A 21,697-nucleotide genomic window follows, 5' to 3' on the forward strand; every position below is an offset into this window, starting at 1 on the left:
TCTGTTATTCTTTCTGTGGTTTTGTAGTGGACCAGAAGTATTGGACAGTAGCTTCTATAATTCCCAAGGAAATTGACCTCCTGACTGCTGCCTCCCACCTAAGCAGAATGTTGACAGAAATCTTTGCTTACACCCACTCCTAACTCTCTGTCAACTGTACTATAATTCAGACTGCCTTCTGGGGCTCAGAAACTCTAAAATCAACTAGCCGAACCTATCAATAGTTCAGCGGGAAATCTGAAGCTTATGGACCAGGTGGAACAGAGATCCAGCAGGTGCGTCCCCCCCAAAAAAGACAGATTCCTCAATGCAGTGAGGCCATGCTTGCTTCAGTGCCAATGAATCTCACTGTCCTTCCAGCTCATCAGTCAGCACACATCCATAGGGGCAGCAGTTCAGTGGCAATGCCAACTTCAGTTGCCATGAGACGGACACTAATGGAATTGATGAGACCGTCATCCCAACCTTAGCCAGACATGAAGGCAAGAAGCACCAGGCTGAAAGATTGGAGGGGCTTCCCTAAACTTCTCCCAAAAGAATATATTTTATAATATATATTAAACAATCTTTACTGCTCCTTTATATTTTATAATATATATTAAACAATCTTTACTGCTCCTTTGAGCTGTGCAGGCCAAAGTTTTTTCTTTCTTTTTCTGAAAAGAAGACTCCAAGAAAATTGCACATCCATAATGCTTGTCCATGTCTCCCTTCTTAGACAAGGAGAATAATATATCACAATGGGAAAGGAGAGGGAAATTGAATGCAGGACATGGTTTTACATGAATATGCTTCATCTGTCTCTCTCTCTCTCCTTCTATCTCTCCCCCCGCTCTCCCTCTTTCCTTCTCTCTCTCTCCCTCTCCTCCTCCTCTCTCCCTCTCTCCTCTCTCCCCCCTCTGTCTCTCTCCTTCTCTTCTTCTCTCTCCCTCTCCCCTTCCGTCTCTCTCCCTCTCTCCTTCTCCCTCTCCCTCTCTCCTCTCTCTTTCCTTCTTTGTCTCTCCCACTCTCTCCTTCTCTGTCTCTCTCCTTCTCTTCTTCCCTCTCCCTCTCCCCTTGTCTCTCTCCCTCTCTCCTTTTCTCTCTCTCTCCTCTCTCTTTCCTTCTTTGTCTCTCCCACTCTCTCCTTCTCTCTCTCTCTCTCCTTCTCTCTCCTCCTCTCCTTCCCTCTCTTTCTCTCTCCTTTGCTCCTTCTCTCTCTCCTTTGTCTCTCTCCCTCGCTCCTTCTCTCTCCCCCATCTACTTCTCCCTCTCCCCCTCTCTCCTCTCTTTCCTTCTTTGTCTCTCCCACTCTCCTCCTTCTCTCTCCCTCTCCTTCTCTCTCTCTCCTTCTCTCTCTCCCTCTCCTTCCCTCTCTTTCTCTCTCCTTCGTCCTTCTCTCTTTCCTTCTGTCTCTCTCCTTCTGTCTCTCTCCCTCTCTCCTTCGCTCCTCTCTCTCTCCTTCTCTGTCTCTCTTCCTCTCTCCTCCTCTCTCCCTCTAATTCTATCTTTCTCCCCCCTCCCTCTCCCTCTTTTTTTCTCCCCCCTTTGATGTCTACTCTCATGCCCCAAGTAGACTCCTGGTGGAGTACAATAAAAGAAAAATAAAATTATCCTGGGCAGAAAAAACATATACTAACTCCTGGAATTAAAAGCCATATTAGAATAGGTCACTCCCTGGAGAGACATCTGTAGGAGGGCGTACAAGGATAAAAAGAAATAAAGAGGGCAGCTCTCTGTACAATTAAATATCCTTCCTTTTTAATGGAGGGATGCCTATAGTGGCCTCCTTTGATTGCTGGACCAAAGGTACCCCTGGGATAAATGTGTTCATTAATTCATGAAAAGCCAGAAAGATGGAGGTTGCATGTACCGTGTTTCCCAGAAAATAAGACAGGGTCTTATTTTCTTTTGACCCCTGAAATAAGTGCTTGCCCTTATTTTCGGGGAGGTCTTACTATTTTAGAGGTGCAGGAGGCGGCGAGCGTGGTCACCTCATGGCTGCTGCGGTGTTGCAATATTTTTTGGGAGGGCTTATTTTAGTGCATGCACTCAAAAGCCTGATTGGGCTTATTATCGGGGGAGGTCTTATTTTGGGGAAAACAGGGAACTTGTGGGGGAGGGGGAGATGTTCCATAAAATGGAAGCTGCTTCTGAGAAGGCTTACTACTTTATTACAGTCCACATATGTCAGAAAATGGAGCAATGCTTAGCAGGTCCTCTTGCCATGATCAGACTGGGTGCATATGTGTGGATATGCAACTCATACCCTCCAGAAAAAGCAGCATCCAGCCCTTTAATATTAACCACCCCTATGGAAGTGGTGGTGGTAAAATATGACATTATTGCTGTCCATAAATCCATCACCTTTAAGTCTTCTTCAATGCTCTCCAAATGTGTGCTGGACAACCATTTCTACAATTCTTAGGAAGCCATTGCATGCCAAATCTCTTAGATTGTTGCTTCCCATCGTCTTTATCTGATGACCACACTGTCTAAGACTGATGGGAACTCAAATCAAAACTCTCTGCAGGCACCAGGTTACAGGTTCTGGGCTGGCTGGTAAAATATAATGGGGATGACCTGCAGATTAAATTTATGTTCTGATTCAGCCTTTTTAAAATGCATTTCCATCAGTAGTGGGATTCAAATTGTTTTCCTCTGGTTATGTGGGCGTGGCTTGATGGGCATGGTGTGGTTGGTGGACGTGGCTTAGTGGGCGTGGCAGGGGAAGGTTACTGCAAAATCCCCATTCCTTCCTGATTAGCTGGGACTCAGGAAGCAGAGAATAGATGGGGGCTGGGCCAGTCAGAGATGGTATTTACCAGTTCTCTGAACTACTCAAAATTTCTGCTACCGGTTCTCCAGAACTGGTCAGAACCTGCTGAATACTACCTCTGATTTCCATGCTGATAAGATGGGGCACAGAGATAATTACTACCGAACTTTAGGTTCAGGAGCCACCTCAACCCTGGAAGCTCACCAGAAGATAGTTGTGGCCTTCACCCCCTGAAGCAAAAGCAGGATATACATTTACCAAATAAACAAATGAACAAATTACTCTAGACTAGCCACATCCCCCTTTCCCTTTGTACCTTGGCAGGTGTGGTTGTCCTCTGACAAAACAAGACCTCGGGGGCATTCACACAGATAACTGGTTTCCAACATGTTGCATCTATGGCTGCAGCCTCCATTGCTGTTGTGACACCCTTCAATTTCTAAGGCAGAAACAATGAGTAGACAAATAACTTTTTTCCATCTAGCAGTGCCCTTGCAACCATGTCCTTTCTCTGCTCACATTTTGCAAATTTTATTGATTTTACAATCTCTGCTCACATTGAATGGAGCTAGAGGATCAGGAAAACATGAGGGGGAATTATATTCCTCTATTACGCAGTCATTTAAGCGGTCTAAATGTTCCATTGTCCTCTTAATTGCATTGGGCAAAGATCTGTGGAGGTTTCAGGAATCTCTGTATTGAAATTAATGAGAGTTGTGGAAAGCACCGAGAACAGACAGCTGTTGTTTGAGGGTTGTTCCTATTAAGCCTTAGAAAGATAAACTGGGTGAAGGAACTAGAAGGAGAAGGTCTAATAAGCTCCCGAAACGGATCCTGCTTAGCCGGGTGTGTGTCTACTTTGTGGAAGCAGGTCAGCTTAATTGATGCTTCCACAAAGAAAACTGCTCTTTGGATCTATGCACAACCCTATTTGTGAATTCTGGGCTTTCAGTACAAGATCCAGTTACTTGAAGAAGTACATCTGTCTATGCAATTTTTCCCACCCACGTCTCAGCGCTAAAGAAAACCTCCCACTGGCACTCTAATACCTGTTCTTGGATGGAACCTGAAAAAAGAGAAAGCTATTCACAATATTGCTGTGTCCTCTTCTCTTCTCTTCTCCTCTTTCTTTCCCTTCCCCTACCCTTCCCTTCCCTCCCTTCTCTTTTCTCTTTTCTTTTCCTCTCTCCCCTCCCCTCCCCTCTACTTTTATCCGTTCTCTCTTATTCTGTTTCCTTTCTTCCCTTTTCCTTCCCTTCCTTTTCCCTGCCTTCCACTCCCTCCCCTCCCCCTCCCCTCCCCTCCACGTCCCATCCTATCCTTTTTTCTCTTCCTCTTTCTCCTCTCCTCTCCTCCCCTCCCTTCTACTTTCATCCCCTCTCTCTGCTTCTTCTGTTCCCTTTCCTTCCTTTTCCCTGCCTTCCACTCCCTCCCCTCCCCTCCCCTCCCCTCCCCGTCCAGTCCCGTCCCATCCTATCCTCTTTTCTCTTCCTCTTGCTCCTCTCCTCTCCTCTCCTCCCTTCTACTTTCATCCCCTCTCTCCTTCTCTTCCCTTTCCTTCCCTTTTGTCCTCTTCCCCTGCCTTCCCCCCTCCCCTCCCCCCTTCCTTTCTTCTTGCCCTTCCCTTCCCTCAAACACAACCACTGATCTTTAGGGTCTGTTCTGGCACTTCAGAGCTTATCCTCTCATGAATCTTAAAGCACGTTAATTAAATCAACTTGCTAGTCAGACGCAAAAGTTCAGCTGGTCATTCTAAATCATGTCCTTACCTTCACAAGTCTTTCCATCCGGCCCCAGGACACGCCCAACTCCACACTCACAGCGATAGGAGTTCTTTAGGTTAATACAGAACTCGCTGCAGCCTCCATTATTCCTTTCGCATTCATTTTCATCTACAAGGAAACATGAGTGAAATACTTCCAACTTAGCAGCAACCCTGAAAGCAGCTAAGGGCTGGAGTGTAGGACGTGTATGCTAGAGGCCATATGCAGTAATACTGTTTTTAGGTCGTCAGTTTGAAAGGACTGTATTTGTTGGGTGGAGCTTTGTCAGCATCCTTGGTAGTTCATCCACAAAAGTTAGATGTGCCTGATTTGTGTGTGTAACCGTGGTATTTTTTGCATCACAAGAGTAAAAAAGCCCATGACTCCATTTGTGTTAAGCCCACGAATACAGAAAAAAGACCCACTTGAATGTCTGAGATCCTTCTTGCTAGATCTTGCTTGAAAGCCACCCAGAGGAATTCTCTTGCTCAACCTACAGTATACTGAAACAGTGGTGGGACTCTATATTTTTTACTATGGGTTCTGTCGGCGTGGCTTTGTGGGCATAGTGTGGCTTTGTGGGCATGGCCTGTAGGTGTGGCAGGGGAAGGGTACTGCAAAATCCTCATTCCCTCCCCACCCCACTAACCTGCTTTCCAACTCCGTTCTCCTGTTCAGGGCAACAAAAGAAGACCAGCTAGGAGGCTGGGAGGCAGTGTGGGCGGGGCCAGCCTATTTGCCAGTTCTCCAGAAAACTCAAAATTTCCACTACCGATTCTCCAGAATCTGTCAGAACTGGCTGAATACCACCTCAGTACTGAAAGCAATGTAGGTGCTCTAAGTCTCTTCTGAGGCATTTTCTTGACCCGGACTCAAGAAATGCTTGTATAATAGGCTCTGTGCAGGGGTAGTATTCACTTACTTTCCCTACCAGTTTGTAAATGTGAGTGTGCCTCCTGCGCATGTGCTTTGATTGCACACATGGCTTACATGCATGCACACGGCTTGAAAACGTGACTAAATAGGATGATTTAGAACCTGGGCAGGTAGGTGGGCTGGCCCACCTGCAATTTCCAACCCACAATTTCCACTACTGGTTCAGGTGAACTGGTCCAAACCAGCTGAATACCATCTCTGGTTCTGTTCCTGCCTGTAACTGTCCTGTTGCTTCCCCTATGTTCCCGAGGTCTGTTGGCATTTCATCACAATTTGCGGGATTGACATGAGAAATCAATTTTTCATTAAGAAACATGGACAAAGCAGCTACCTGCTTCCTCCAATACGAAGAGCTAGCATTTGGATGTGAAAGGAATAGACTCCAACATTCACAAATGAAAAACAGCTTTCTGTGTCCCATTCATTGTCCCCTGAATAAAGATAACGGGTTCAATGACATCAAGTTCAGTACAGATAGTCCTCAACTTAACAACCCTTCGTTTAGTGACGGTTTGACATTACAATGGCACTGAAGAAAATGATCCGTGATTGTTTTTCACACTCCGTGATTGTTACAGCATCTCCAGTCACGTGATCACAATTCGGACACTTGGCAACTGACCAGTAGTTATGATGGTTGCAGTATTCCTGGGATATGTGATCATCTTTTGTGACCTTCTGACAAGAAAGTCAATGAGCAAGCCAGATGTTAAGGATTCAGAGCAGTGGTGGGTTGCAGGCGGTACGCCCCGGTACCCGTGTACTGGTGCCTGCCAGAAGCAGCAGCAAACTGGTAGGGTGCTTTGGAGGGCCTGTCCTCGTCCCTTACCTGTATTTGAAGGAATGGGCCATCTGAGCATGCACACGCAACGTACGGCACCTGCGCTCTGCCGAGTAGCTGGAGCGCTGCAGATGGTGGGTGCACATGGTGCATGCCTGGCTCCTGTTGCAGCATACCGGTTGCAATGGGAGCTGAAACCCACTCCTGATTCAGAGTGACATGATTCAAGCTTAGTACTGTATCAGAGGTGGGTTCCTACCAGTTTGGACTGGTTCTGCCAAACCAGTAGTAACTTGGTAGCCTGGGTCGCTAGAACTGGCAGCGACACAAGCCTGCCATGTTCCCAAATTGGTTCTCCTATGGTGGCGCCATTTTGATTTTCGGTTCTGCACATGCACAGAACAATTTTCTGCATGCGCAGAAAAAAAATGTGCGCCCCGAACTGGCAGTAATGCTGGCAGCAACCCACCCCTGTACTATACGTTGCATAAATACATCTTGTAAAATCAGAGAGTTGTAGAGTTGGAAGGAACCACAAGGTTCATCTCGTCCCAATCTCCAAAATGTGCAGGGAAAGTCAATTAAACCACCAATGAATGGTGGTTGTCCAGCCTCTTCTTAAAAACCTCCAATATTGGAGAACTCACAGCACCTGTAGATAGACTTTTCCACTGTTGTACCAATTTTACTATCAGAAACCTTTTTCTTATATTTGAACAAAATCTAGACAGCTGAAACTTAAATGTCACATCGTTTTGGTTCCTATTTTCTGTTTTCCATTGATAATAGCTGATGGACTAAATTTGCAGAGAAGTTGCAGAGAAGAGCAACCAGGATGATTAGGGGACTGGAGGCTAAAACATATGATGAATGGTTGCAGGAAGTGGGCATAGTTAGTCTAGTGAAGAGAAGGACCAGGGGAGACATGATAACAGGGTTCCAATATTTGAAGGGTTGCCATAGAGAGGAAGGGGTCAAGTTATTTTCCAAGGCACCTGAAGGCAGACAAGAAATAAAGGATGGAAACTGACCAAGGAGAGAGTCAACCTAGAAATAAGGAGAAAATTTCTGACAGTGAGAACAATCAACCAATGGAATAGTTTGCCTTCAGAAGTTGTGGGAGCTTCATCACTGGAGGTTTTCAAGAAGAGTCTGGCCTGCCATCTGTCAGAAATAGTGTAGGGTCTCCTCCTTGGGTGGCGGGTTGGACTAGACCAGTGGTTCTCAACCTGTGGGTCGGGACCCCTTTGGGGGTTGGACAACCCTTTCACAGGGGTCGCCTAAGACCATAGGAAAACACATATTTTCGAAAAAATGCAGAAAATGTAAAATAATTTTATGGTTGGGGGTCACCACAACATGAGGAACTGTATTAAAGGGTTGCGGCATTAGGAAGGTTGAGATCCACTGGACCAGATGGTCTACAAGGTCCCTTCCAACTCTTTTAATCTGTTAATATTCTTATCTTCAGATTGAACTTCTCAGATTCTTTCAGCCTGTCCTGGCAGGGCACATCCTCAAATCTCTACATCACTTCCTTGTCCTTCTCTAATCTGCTAGGTTTTTCCTGATTTAGATTATGGGTTGTGTGGACGCTGTAATTAAGAGTCCCTTCTAATCTGCCCCAGAGTGCTGAGCAGGAGGTAGGCATTGCTTTGGGGGAACAGCAGGAGCATATGTGTGTGCGTGTGTGCCTGTGCGTGTGTGTGCGCGTGCGTGCGCACGCTGTGTGTGGGATTCCCACACATGAAAAAGAATCAGACTTTGATGGTGAAGTGAAACAAATCAGATAATCAAAGGAAACATCTAATGGACTTTCTAGAGGACTTTTGGGTGGATGGGGGAATATGGATAAAAGCAGAATATTTGCTTGTAGAGGTGAAATTCATGTTTTATGAAGCATCTCATCTGAATGCTCTTCACACATTTAGCAGATAACAGTATATCTTTCATGAGTCTGATTATTCTGAAACATAATTTAAAGCCGAATAGTGATGCAGCTGCTTCCTGACTTGTGGCAATTGATTAGATTCCCGAGTGGTGTTGCATTGGAGATTACCCTCTCTGACTGTTCTTTCTACAACTTCACAAATTAAAAGTATTGGCACAGCTGTCGAAACCAAAAATCCAATTAAAACAAAGCTTCGTCCAAATTTAACTTTTCTTCCCCCTTACCTGCAGCTGACTTTTATTAACTTTCTTTGTATTAATGTCTTGCTTTGGTTAAATACATTGGAATACTGCTATGAAGAGAATAACAGAATTGTTGTTAGTTGCGAAGTCATGTCCATCGCGACCCATCGCGACCCCATAGTGTTAAATCCTCGAGGCTACGACGCCATTGACTATCATTACCGGCCCCTGATTGGTTGAGACGTAAGCAGCCAGCTGGCGGGAGAATGCAGCCATTCTATTGGTTCAGCGTCTGACAGCTCTAGTATAAAAAGGGCTGTCAGCTGTCAAATGCTGCTGTTTGCCGGGTCGAGGTTTGCCTTACATTTTGCCGTGTTATACTGTTAATAAAATAATAATAAATTCTCACAGTCGCACTGAAAAAGAGAGCTTGCCTTCCGAAGTCCGGACCAGCCCCTGCGGAAGGAAGGAAAGCCCGAAGAAAGAGGCCATCATAGGGGAGGAAGTGAGGCTAGGGTTGGGGCCTCTGAAGGAGGGGAAATGGGACTGGCGAAGGGAGAGCGGGCGGCTCTCCCTGCAGGAGGAGGCCTTTGACAGATTAGGCCAGGTGTGGGCAGAAAATAGGCAGATAGGCAGAAATTCATTTTTTTTTCCTACTGGGTTCTGTGGGCGTGGCTTGGTGGTGGTTGTCATGTGACTGAGTGGATGTGGGAGTGAGTGACATTGAGTTGGCCACACCTACTCAGTCACATGACCCCACCACTACCAAGCCACGCCCACAGAAGTGGTAGGAAATTTTTTTGAATACCACTACTGCCCAGAAAGATTTATCAGGTGAAATTGAAGCTTGTATGCATCAGCTGGAAGAGATCCAGGTCATTTCCTGTAGATCAGGGGTGTCCAAACTTGAGAACTTTAAGACTTGTGGACTTCAACTCCCAGAATTCCCCTGGCTGGGGAATTCTGGGAGTTGAAGTCCACAAGTCTTAAAGTTCCCAAGTTTGGACACCCCTGCTGTAGATGAATTAATTTGGAATTAGTAAGTATGTAATTAGGTTCCTGTCCTAATTGCTTTTTCAGAGATCAGTTTGCATGGGGTGGGAATGATGAGAAGATGACACTTACAATGAACGTTAGTTCCTTTTCACAGGGATAATAATTACTTACATTCCTGTTTTTTTCCTTATCACTTAAGAAAAGTGGAGCAATCCATAAGCAATTTTTTAATTTCCCCCATCTCAGATTTCTCCCCTGGCTTGGTATTTTCCTTTTGGTTCTCGTATTTCTTTGTGCAGAGGCTTCTTACCAAGACATGTCTGTCCATCTGGTCCCATAATTGTCCCCAAGGAACAAATGCAATCTCCAGTGTCCAAACAGGAACCTCGACAATCCACCACATCGCAAATGTCATAGAAATCTGCAGGATGATAAAGAAAAGTTATTAGAAAAGCAGATTAACTGATTATAAAGGTAAAAGTTCCCCTCGCACATATGTGCTAGTTGTTACTGACTCTAGGGGCTGGTGCTTATCTCCGTTTCAAAACCGAAGAGTCAGTGCTGTCTAAAGACGTCTCCGTGGTCATGTGGCTGGCATGACTAAATGCCGAAGGCGCACGGAACACTGTTACCTTCCCACCAAAGGCGGTTCCTATTTTTCTACTTGCATTTTTACATGCTTTCGAACTGCTAGGTTGGCAGAAGCTGGGACAAGTAGCGGGAGCTCACTCTGTTACGTGGCACTAGGGATTCGAACCGCCGAACTGCTGACCTTTCTGATTGACAAGCTCAGTGTCTTAGCCACTGAGCCACCGCATCCATATTAACTAATTGGGTGTACTTAATGAAATTAGTTGGGCTTAAGCCAAGAGCTAGTCACTCTCTCTCGGCCCAACTCACATCAAAGGGTTGTTTTTGTGGGGAAAACAGGAGGAGGATCTCCCTGGTCATTGATTAAAATTTGGGCGCATGAAAACTGATATGTAATCACGACAGTTGTCACATTCTGTGGTCATATGTTCATTTGCAACCTTCCCAGGCAGCTTCCAACAAGCAAATAGGGAAACGACCACACAATTCATTTAACAATTGCAAAAATGAACAGCCATGGCAAAAAAATATCGGATTCACATAACAACCATCTTGGTAAGCGATAGAAATTCTAGTCCCAATTCTGGTCATACATTGAGGACTACATATATGCATTAAGTCTTATCTCATGTAACAACACAGTAATGATTTTGCATTGCTATGCCATTCTAGTTCGTGATGAGTTGTACTGCAAATAGTAGCTTTAAAATTCAATCTGTTTTATCTGCCAGCTAAGACAATTCCTCAAATTCAGAATGATGTATGTTCTCTCTCTCTCTCTCTCTCTCTCTCTCTCTCTCTCTCTCTCTCTCTCTCTCTCACACACACACACACACACACACACACACTCACCCACAGTAGAAAATAGCAACAAATAGTAAAACTAACAGTAGACAAATCTTGAAAGTAGTAGCTCAAAGGCTTTAAAAAGTAGATTGTCTTTCTAAATGCCAGCAGAGAAGGAAATGTTCTGATCTCACAGACTAATTTAACAAAAAGGCCTACTGGGTATCATCTATGAATGCTTAGAACCACGAGTTCTCATTTGAAAAGCTTGAAAATCATCAAAACTATCTTCCGTGTAGGAAAATTGGTGAAAGTATTTTTGGACTACAATAGAAGCATATTAGGAACGTCTGAGATCTTGTTGTAAATGTACTCACAAAATGGCTCTTAAGAGAGAATTGTATGTTCATAAAATATTCATCATGGGTAGGCGTGGTCAGTCATAAACTATATTTACCAAAACTGAAGCTAGCCATCAGATTCTTCTCTTCCAGTCCATTGGGACCTTTATGGGACTCAGATAAAATGACTGAAAACACGTATGAAGGTAGAATCCTGTGCTTTGATTTACAACACACCAATTTCTATTTAGAACTTGGAACATAGAATAATATAGTTGTAAGGGACCTCAGAGATCTTCTAGCTCATCTCCCTGGTCGAGCAAGAGACCTTATACCTGTGATGGCGAACCTATGGCACGTGTGCCACAGGTGGCATGCGGAGTCCTCTTTGCAGGCACGCGAGCCATCGTCCCAGTTCAGCTCCACTGTGCACCTCCTGCCAGCCAGCTGATTTTTGGGTCTGCCATGCATGTGCAGGGGGCAGGGGGCATGGGGGAGATGTGTGTGCATGCACAGCAGGGGGGGTCACACACGCATGTGGGGGGTAAAGGGAGCATGGGGGGTGAAGTGCGCCCCTGCGGCCCATTTTTGGTCCCAGAAGGCTTCAGGGAGGCCTGCTAGGCCCAAAATGAGGCGTGCACATTGCATTATGGGTGTGGGCACAGGCACTCACAGGCAGGCATGCTTTCGGCACGCAACGACAAAAAGGTTAGCCATCACTGCCCTATACCATTTCAGCAAATGGCTGTCCAGTCTTCTTAAAACCTCCAGTGTTGGAGCACCCTCAACTTCTGGATGCAAGTTGTTCTGTCGATTACCGTAATTGTTCTAGTTGTCAGGAAATTTCTCCTTATTTCTAGGCTGCTTCTCTCCTTGGTTAGTTTCCAACTATCATTTCTTGTCTTGTCCTCTGGTGCTTTGAAACCCCCCCCCCCCCATCTTTGTAGGAGCCCCTCAAATATTGGAACAATACTATCATATTCCCCCCCAATCCTTCTTTTCATTGGAATAGGTGTTAGATACTTGCTCTAACTTCAGTGGTTTTCACCAAGGTCCTCTGTTCCAGCGGGAACAGAGGTTTAATCTCATTGGTCGAAGGGTCTGACTGCTCCCTATAAAAGGGCTGCTGTCAGACTCAACCTTCGCTGGATTGTTCTCACTTGTTGCATTTAATAAAGAGCTGTTGTTACCGTTAGCCTGTGTGTGCCTATCCATTACCCAATCTAACAGTAGGCATATCCAATTCCTGTAACCATTGTTTCGTATGTTTTAGTCTCCAGACCCCTAACCCTTTTTGCTGCTCTTCTCTGCACTCTTTCCAGAGTCTTAACATCTTTTTTGTGTTGTGACCAGTCCTGGATGCCGTATTCCAAGTGTGGTCTTACTAAGGCTTTGTAAAGCAGTACTAGAACTTCACATTTACTTCTAGGAAGTAAACTTCACATTTCTTTGTGTTAGAGTTTCTTTGCTAGATATATAACTTTCCTTTAATGCAGGAGTTCAGTGAGATATACAAGCGCTCCATTATTCTTCACAACCATCCTACTCTACTAAAATACTGTAGGTTAGGCTGAAAAAAGTGACCAATCCAAATTCACATTGTAAGCTTCCATGGACCTGAATTATATTAGGGTCTTTCTGGTCCCTACTAACAATATATGCACTATATCCATCCCTCTCCCTCTCTGTCTCCCTCCCTCTCCCTCCTTCTCCCCCCCTCCCTGTCTGCCTGCCTACCTACCTACCTTTCCCTCCCTCGCTCTCCCTCCCTCTCTCCCCCTCTCTCCTTCTCTCCCTCCCTCCCCCTCCCTCCTTCTCCCTGCCTGCCTGCCTACCTACCTTTCCCTGCCTCCCCACTCCCTCCCTGCCTCCCTTTCTCTCCCCCTCCCTCCCCCTCTCCTTCCCACCTTCCCTTTCTCCCTCCCTCTTGCTCTCTTCTTCCCCCCCTCCCCCCCTCTCTTTCTTCCTCTCTCTCTCTTTAATGAAAATAAACTTTTCAAAAATGCGAGTGTGGCAGAGAGGAGACCAAGGAAGATGCGTTAAGGCACATTAGCACCATGTTGTCTAGTGTTTCTGTAGAACTGCCAAGATCTAAATGTTATCAGGTGAAAAGACTGGAAATGCCTGCAAAACTTTGATGTTATTGATTTGTAACTGTTTTATAAGTTAGTTTGATAAGGGAAAAAAATCAATAGTTTCTCCTCCAAGAAAAAGGGAAGGAAAGTATTTTTCAAGGTCAGCTGGATACTCATTTGGAGATGTCATAAAGTTAGTATATTTTCTTCCACGATTTTCTGAAATTGTAGCTCTTTCTGCTAATTCAATCCATATTTGCTTAATTCTCAAATGCATTTACGATCTTAGAACTATTTAACAAATCAACTTAATAATCTCCCATCATGATATTATATTATGTATATAGGATAAAATCCTTCCATTAGGATACCCACAAATGTAGTCAGCCATAAATACATACACAAAGATACAGATAATCCTCAATTTACGACCACAGTTGATTCCAAAATTTCCGTTGCTTAGCAAATGCTAAGCTGTTAAGTGAGTTTTGCCCCATTTTACAACCTTTCCTGCCACAGTCGTTAAGTGAATCATTGCAGTTGTTAAGTTAGCGACACGATTGTTAAATGTTTCTAACTGGATTCCCCACTGACTTTGCTTGTCAGAAAGTTGTAAAAAGTGATCACATGACCCTGGGACACTTCAGTTGTCATAAATACGTGGCAGTTGCCAAGTGTCTGGATTCCACAATGGTGATAAGTATGAAAAACAATCGCAAGTCACTAAATGAATGATTGCAAGCCGAGGCTACTTGTATGCTCACAATAGCTATTGCCAGTGTTTAAGTTAGACAATTTACAAAATGGCAACTTTTAGAACAGTACGTAATATTGCTAAAAACAAAACAAAACCCAGTTTACTGACAAATTCAGAATAACAGAATAGCGGAGGTGGAAGGGACCTTGGAGGTCTTCTAGTCCAACCCCTTGCCCAAGCAGGAGACCCTATAAAATTTCAGACAAATGTCTACTCCAATCTCTTCTTAAAAATGGAGCACCCACAACTTCTGAAGACAAGCTGTTCCATTGTTTAATTGTTCTCACTGTCAGGAAATTTCTCCTACGTTCCAGGTTGCTTCTCTCCTTGATTAGCTTCTATCAATTGGTTCTTATTCTGCCTTCAGGTGCCTTGGATAATAGGTTGACTCCTCTCTTCTTTGTAGCCACTCCTTAGATATTGGAACAGTGCTATCATGTCACCCCTAATCCTGCTAGCAGTGTGCCAATACTTGAGGGACTGCCACAAAGAAGAGGGCGTCCAAAATCTGACAGTCCAAAGTTTGGACTGTCTAAATTTGGCAGTCTAAAACTTTTCCCCAAAGAAAGGGCATGACCTGCCTTCTAAATATCACATGGGATTACTCTAGATCAGTGTTTCTCAAACTTGGCGACTTTAAGTCCTGTGGACTTCAACTCCTAGAATCCCCCAGCCAGCATAGCTGGCTGGGGAATTCTGGGAGTTGAAGTCCACAGGACTTAAAGTCGCCAAGTTTGAGAAACACTGCTCTAGATTGTGCAAAAGATATTCAAAGGAAAGATGCAGGGGTGGGTTTCAGCCGATTCGGACCGGTTTGGGTGAACCGGATGCTAACTTTACATCTGATTCGCCAAACTGGTAGATGGAAGGACTGGCTGGTCCCGCCCACCCTCCCCTCCCAGGAGTCTACACACAGCCCATTTTGGATGCCAGGTAAGTGCAGGACCCATGCAGAGGCTCCAGGATGGCGAAAAATAGGCCTCCTGGAAGTTCTGGAAGTCTGGAAACCATTTTCACCTTCCGGGAGGCTCAAGAAAAGCCTCCAGAGCATGGGGAGGATGAAAATGCTCCCTACTACCATAGTGCAGGAGGCCGAGTAGGCCATGCCCACCATGGCTATGCCCACAAAGCAACTGGGCAGACAACTGGTTGCTAACATTTTTGAATCCCATCTCTGGAAAGACGCCGTAGTAGAAAAGATCAGATACTTCAAACTGCTCCCTCCCCGGTTCAGAGAGGAAGCCTCTTCAGCTGACTAGAATGCACCCAGCAGATTTTCCAGATGAGATACATTACTAAAATGATTTCTCCATTATAAGCTGTAAAGGTCAATGAGCAATGCAACGAAAAGCTATTAACTACATTGCCCGAGAATGCAGAGCTAAATTGGAAATTCATAGACTGATTTCTCAAGGAAATTAGCCTATGCTTTCTTTTTTTAAAAAAAGAATTATTTGGGGATGGGTGTCAGCTATATGTGAAAAGTAATTGTAATCTGAGGCCAATGAAGACAATTTTTGATAACATCAATATATTTTTGTGTGCTGTTTATGTCTGTGTGTAACTGTGCATGTGGAGAAAGTGTGGGAAAAATGAAAAGAAGGGCTATATTGTTGCTACAGATATATAGATACAGAATAACAAGAGTTGGAAGAGACCGTGGAGGTCTTCTAGTCCAACCCCCTGCTCAGGCAGGAAACCCTACACCATTTCAGACAAACCTCACAGACAGGAACCTCACAGAGTCACAGAGAGCTCAACAACCAACTATTACCCTTTACACAAAAATAACACAAAAGCTACACAACTGCCTCATACACAATGCAAAAGCAGCTGGACTTCACACAAAATGGCCCCTGCAACAAGCAGGAACCTCCCAGACAATCAGGCACAGCCGATGGTCACACAGGTGATCAGTAGTAAAAAAAAATGCTTTAAAAAGTTTTTTAAAAGTTTCCACGATTGCCGGGCACAGCTGATGGTCGCACAGCTGATCGTCGGAACGTTTTTTTAAAAACTTTTAAAAACTTTTTTTTACTACTGGTTCAGGCTTTTAAAAAATGCTTTTAAAACGTTTTTAAAAAGGTCCCACGATCACACCGCACAGCTGATTGTTGCACAGCTGATTGTTGGAACTTTTAAAAACCTTTAAAAGTATTTTTTTACTACTGGTTTGGGCGAACGGTAGCATTTTTTTCACCCCTGGGCAATATGCTGACTGTAAACCACTTAGAGAGGGTTGTAAAGCACTGTGAAGTGGTATGTAAGTGTAAGTGCTATTGCTATTATTATCACCCGTGAGAAAAATCATGTCAAGGGGTAAACTAGGTTCACTCAAGGAGGTTTGCTATTTGTTTGAGGGAAACAAAATCATGGGCATCATTCATACATGGGAGCATATACTTGCCCCCAAAGTGAAATTCCTCTTGTTATACTGTGCTCAAAGAAGAGTATACATAAGAAAGGACAATTAAGTATAGCGCCCTTAGTGTCCTGTGAGCTTGGGTCCTTTCCTGCAGATGTTTCATTGCCAAACTAGGTAATTCATCACGGCTAGTAGGGAGTGGTGTTCAAAGCCATTCAAAAGAGGAAATCAAGAAGCTAAAAAGGAAACAAAAGACCAAAACACCGCCTCACCAGCAATCAACACCCAGATGAGCAGAGATTAACACCAAGATTAACATTAGGCTAACAATCAAGAAGCAAACAACACTCCAATCAAGGAACTACCAAATCAGACAAACAAGTTAACAATAAGAGCACTCCAGAGATGGCATTCAGCAGGTTCGGACCAGTTAGAGCCAACCACTAGCAGATATCACCCTGGCAGCAGATCTCGCCCCGGCTCTATGCGTTCCTATTTAATTATGGCCCATGTGTGGAGGGCGTGCATGCAAGCAAAGCCCACGCATGGAAGGCCAGGTGTATGCTCTGAAGGTGTGCGCGCATGTGGCGAACTGGTGGTAAAAATAAGTGAAACCCACCACTGGAACTCCCGCCAGTACTGACAGGGCAAGCAACTAGATAGTATATAAAATTAGAGCAAACCCCACTCCCTATTAGCACTGATGGTGTCACCTAGTTTGGTAATGAAACATCTGCAAGAAAACAACCAACCTCAGAAAGGACCAGGGACCCCTCAGCTCCAAATATTCTATGGGAAAGAGCAATTAAAGCTTGGTCACTTACGTCCACAGTAAGCATGGTAGCAGACACTGGGCTTGGCTAAGTGGTAGACGTAATAACCTCCGGGACATGCCTTGATTTCAACAGTTGAATTCCAGAAGCAGCAGTTTTCATTGAAGGTTGCACAGGTCTGCCTTTGGACAATGCCCTCTGATTCTTGAGGATGGCTGCCGTTTAGCCAGATTGGGGCATGGGTGCCACAGTGGTTCTCAGGAATGCAGAAGGTAGGCATGGCATCCCCGGCCATCCCCGTAAAGCGATACCATTCCCCATCCACATGACTGTCACATTCAGGCTGGTCAGTAGAATCTTTGACCTGGAAATCTGTGTTCCTCCAAGGTTCATTCAGACTAATGTAAGCAGAGCAAGGATCAAGAGCTGGAAGACAGGAAGAGAAAACCTAGTCATTATCCATGGCAGGATGTTAATCATATTGTAACCCTATAGCAATTCTTTCTTTCTTTCTTTCTTTCTTTCTTTCTTTCTTTCTTTCTTTCTTTCTTTCTTTCTTTCTTTCTTTCTTTCTTTCGTCATGCATGTATTGGATAACATATACAGGCATAAACATGATTATAAATACATGAAATGGATTCGAATAAAAGGAAACATTAGGATAAGGACGGTAGCTAAGATGGGTTCCTACCGGTTCGGACCGGTTCAGACGAGTAGGTAGTAACTCAGCCACCCACATCCCCAAACTGGTTCTATCTTGTTCTTTTGCTTCGCACATGCGCAGAAGCAATTTTTCACGCATCAAGCGTGCGTATGCCCGAAGCCCGCACGTGCCCAGAGCGCATCCCTGAGCGAACTGGCACTAAAAGAATCTGGAACCCAACCCTGGACCAATAACTAGGAAGAGATAAAATGTTTGATTTCAGGAATAGGACCAGCCAATTATTGAATTCTTGGGAGCATTTTACTTTCTACACAACTACCCGAGGTTAAATATTTATCCCTCGTCAAGCTTTATGGTCATGTGGGGGCCATCTCACAGTAATTTGCTATATTTCCTTTATAAAATATTGACTAACATAAAATCATATATTTGGGAAAGGCCATTGAAGCCAATCTTCTGCCCAGTCCATGAATTTGATCATAACCAGTTATGAGAAAGCCTGACATTTCTCTAAGCCAGGGGTGTCAAACTGGCAGCCCAAGGGCCGGAGGCATCATGTACAGGCCACGCCCACCCCAGTTCCATAAAGGGGAAAAAAACCAGAGGGGGTATTCAGCAGGTTCTGACCAGTTCTGGAGAACTGGTAGCGGAAATTTTGAGTAGTTCAGAGAACCGGCAAATACCACCTCTGACTGGCCCTGCCCCCATCTATTCTCTGCCTCCTGAGTCCCAGCTGATCGGGAGAGAATGGGGATTTTGCAGTATCCTTCCCCTGGAGTGCGAACGGAATGGAGATTTTATAGTATCCTTCCCGTCACGCCCACCAGGCCACACCCACAGAACCAGTAGTAAACAGTTTTGAATCTTACCACTGGGTAAAACGTCACGATACATCACGTGATGGCAATGTGACATGGCCAGTTTGACACCTGTGCTCTAAGCAGTTGGTTCTGTTGTTAAACCAATCTTCCTATTTAAATATTTCCAGCTGGATCTGCTTTTCCACACTATTATTTGGCTTGAACTCTCTGTGTTATAGAATTAACTCATGGCCTTTTTCTATTATTTAACTATGTATGTCTTCCTGAGGCTAAATAAACCCTGTTCCCTCAGTCTTTCATTTTGGAACCCATTTTCTGGTCTGATAATCATTTGTTGCCTTATGGGGAATTTGGATGCATTACTACATTCAATATCCATAAGATGCAGTTTTAAATTATGGGGCCTGTAGCGTTGACTTTTCCTTTGCTTAAGATCAGATGGTCCTTGAGGAATTTCCAACTCCACAATTTGTGATTCTGTGATATTTTCTTGTAGATTAATTGAAACTCAGTAGGAGGTCCACAAGAAATTATCTTGACATGGAATCTTGCCTATATTATAAGTTCAATCAGCAATCTCTCATGTATCTTAACCATCTGTGAGCTCGGATAAAGCAACTCGGTTCATTTCTAGAAAATATGTCCAATACTAACTTGAAGAAATAATTGCTGATTTCTACTGCTGTAATAAGGGAAAGCCCAGTCCAGGGATGGGCTGCTGGGGGTTTGCACCAGAGGTGGTATTCAGCAGGTTCTGACCAGTTCTGGAGAACCGGTAGCAGAAATTTTGAGTAGTTTGGAGAACCGGTAAATACCATCTCTGACTGGCCCTGCCCCCATCTATTCTCTGCCTCCCGAGTCCCAGCTGATTGGGAAGAAATTAGGATTTTGGAGTGGGGAGGGAATGGAGATTTTACAGTATCCTTCCCCTGCCACGCCCACCATGCCACGCCCACCATGCCATACCATGCCCACCAAGCCACAGAACTGGTAGTAAAAAAATTTGAATCCCACTACTGCTTCGCAAGGGTTCAGGAGAACCTCTAGTTAAGATTCTGTGCAGTTCAGAGAACCCCAAATCCCACTGCTGGCTGGCCCCGCCCACCCCTCCCCTCCCAGGAGTCCCCACGCGGTCCATTTTGGATACAGGTAAGTGCAGGGCACATGCGGAGGCTCAGGGAGGGTGAAAAACAGGCCTACCGGAAGTTCAGGAAGCACACCTGTTTCCGGCCTCGAGAGCCTGGGATGGCCATTTTCGCCCTCCCGGAAGGTCAAGAAAAGCCTCCGGAGCTCAGGGAGGGCAAAAACGCCCCCCCCCTGTAATGCAGGACTTCGACTAGGCCATGGCCCTCATGGCCACACCCACCCAGCAACCAGGCAGAGAACCCCTTGCTAAAAATTTTGAAGCCCACCCCTGGCCCAGGCCATCTTCTACTGAGATCAAATGTGGAAGACTTAATAAAAATGGGTTTCTTCTTCCTTCTACAACACATGATATTCAAGTAATACCTGAAACCCCAAATCTAACAAGGTTTCAAGATTCCAAAATGCTGCATACCTGACCAACTGAAAGCAGTGCTTCTATTCAGCTAAGCTTTGGTGAGTTTATTCAGAAACCTCTCAGATTGGAAGATCCTGATTTTCAAAATCCAGAGTTCTAATTTCATCTACCTAAATCCCCCTTCTAAAAGGAGAGGATGGAAAACGTAATGCATATTGGCAATATATCATTGAATCCAGGCTTTCCCCACCTATTGCAACACAATTCAAAATCCCACCCGGGTGACCAATGGGAAATTGGGAGCACTATAATTGCAACAGCCAACACAGATTGATGGCTTCGGTTTAGGGAAAACCTATTTAATCAATAGTTGAGAGCGAGAATGTCTCTGAGAAGAAGGAAGACTTCCCTACTTCTGATAAAGAGAGATAAAGCAAAGCTTTGTCTTGCTTGGCTGTGTGATTAGGATGTCTTCTCAGTTTCCTATGGGGACAGCTCTGGCAGGAAGGGCCACAGGTGGGTTGCTCCTGGTTCGGCCCGGTTCAGCTGAACCGGTAGTGGAATTCAGGCCTGGGCTGCAGAACCGGAAATGAAGAAGAATTTACATTGAACACACACACACAGCGCATTGCACGTGGGTTGCGAACCAGTAGTAAAACCCACAGCAACCCACCCCTGGGAAAGGCTATTTGTAACCAGCAAAGGAAGCACCAATCTGATTGATGCATAAGGCAAGCCAGATCATTTTTCTTTTGCCACCAAAAGAAAGTTGTGTTATATGAGCCCATCGATCTTCTATGAGTAAGCAAAAGGAGAAGATTTGTCTCTGAGCAGTAGGCCTGGAGGGAAACAGTGTGTTTGTCGGCATGCCTTCAAGTCAGTGTGGACTCCTGGTGAATGCCTGCACAAGACCACGCGGTTTTCTCGGCAAGATTTTGGAAGTGGTTTGCCGTTGTCTGCTTCCTAGAAAAGCTGAGAGGGAATGACTGGCTCAAGGTCCCCAAAGATGGTTTTGTGTCCAAGTGTTGGAAGAAATGTCCATTTGGTTCAGTCCCAAATGGGGAGGAAGACACTGGAAGCATGGAGGCTGATTGGAAAGATGATTTATTGGTTAACAGGACCACATGGATTTGAGGTCCAGGGCAGCTGACTACATGGAGTGGAGAGTGAGGGTTATTTATACACTCTCTTGGGCCTGGCCCTTGAGCTTCCTGTTCCTGTGCAAGAAATGTATTTTATTGGTTGTTGTAGGGGTACTGCTAACTTTGTAGGCTGTCTGAGTCCCAGGCTTGGTTGAAGCTTGCTGGGTGATGCAATGAAGGAGCTTGTTGTGCCATATGGTGAGCTCTGCTGCTAGATGGCTAATCCTATTATGTCCTGAGAGGTCATGTCTTAATCCCATCACCCTAGAGCTGAAGGTCTAATTGTCTTGTAGATAGGATGGCCTAGTCCTTCTCAATGGGTACCAAATATCTGCTGGGGGCAGGAAGCTGAAGCTCTGAGTTTCTGTCTCCCTTAAGATTTCTATTTCTCTTTTAGGGGAAATATAATATTCTGCCTTTTTAATATTTCCTAAAATATTTCATCCTTCTAAGAGGGGTGGGTTCTAATTTTCTACACAAGGCAGGACTAGAACTCACAGTCTCCTTGTTTTTA

General features: G+C 44.8%; 1 protein-coding gene across 2 annotated transcripts in view; it reads right to left on the reverse strand.

The window, feature by feature from the left end:
* OIT3 (oncoprotein induced transcript 3) overlaps positions 1 to 21,697 on the reverse strand; it is a 62,194-nt gene that overhangs the window by 27,932 nt on the left and 12,565 nt on the right. For both annotated transcript variants that reach the window (XM_081953545.1, XM_081953544.1), the window contains exons 2-5: positions 17,107 to 17,481; positions 9,678 to 9,788; positions 4,528 to 4,650; positions 3,075 to 3,197 (exon numbers count right to left, since the gene is read on the reverse strand). In XM_081953545.1, the coding sequence (XP_081809671.1) occupies positions 3,075 to 3,197; positions 4,528 to 4,650; positions 9,678 to 9,788; positions 17,107 to 17,481 (732 nt within the window). The remainder of the gene's footprint in view (positions 1 to 3,074; positions 3,198 to 4,527; positions 4,651 to 9,677; positions 9,789 to 17,106; positions 17,482 to 21,697) is intronic.

The sequence above is a fragment of the Natrix helvetica genome, assembly GCF_964273705.1.
Source record: "Natrix helvetica genome assembly, chromosome: 5".
In the NCBI taxonomy this organism is placed as follows: Eukaryota; Metazoa; Chordata; class Lepidosauria; order Squamata; family Natricidae; genus Natrix; species Natrix helvetica.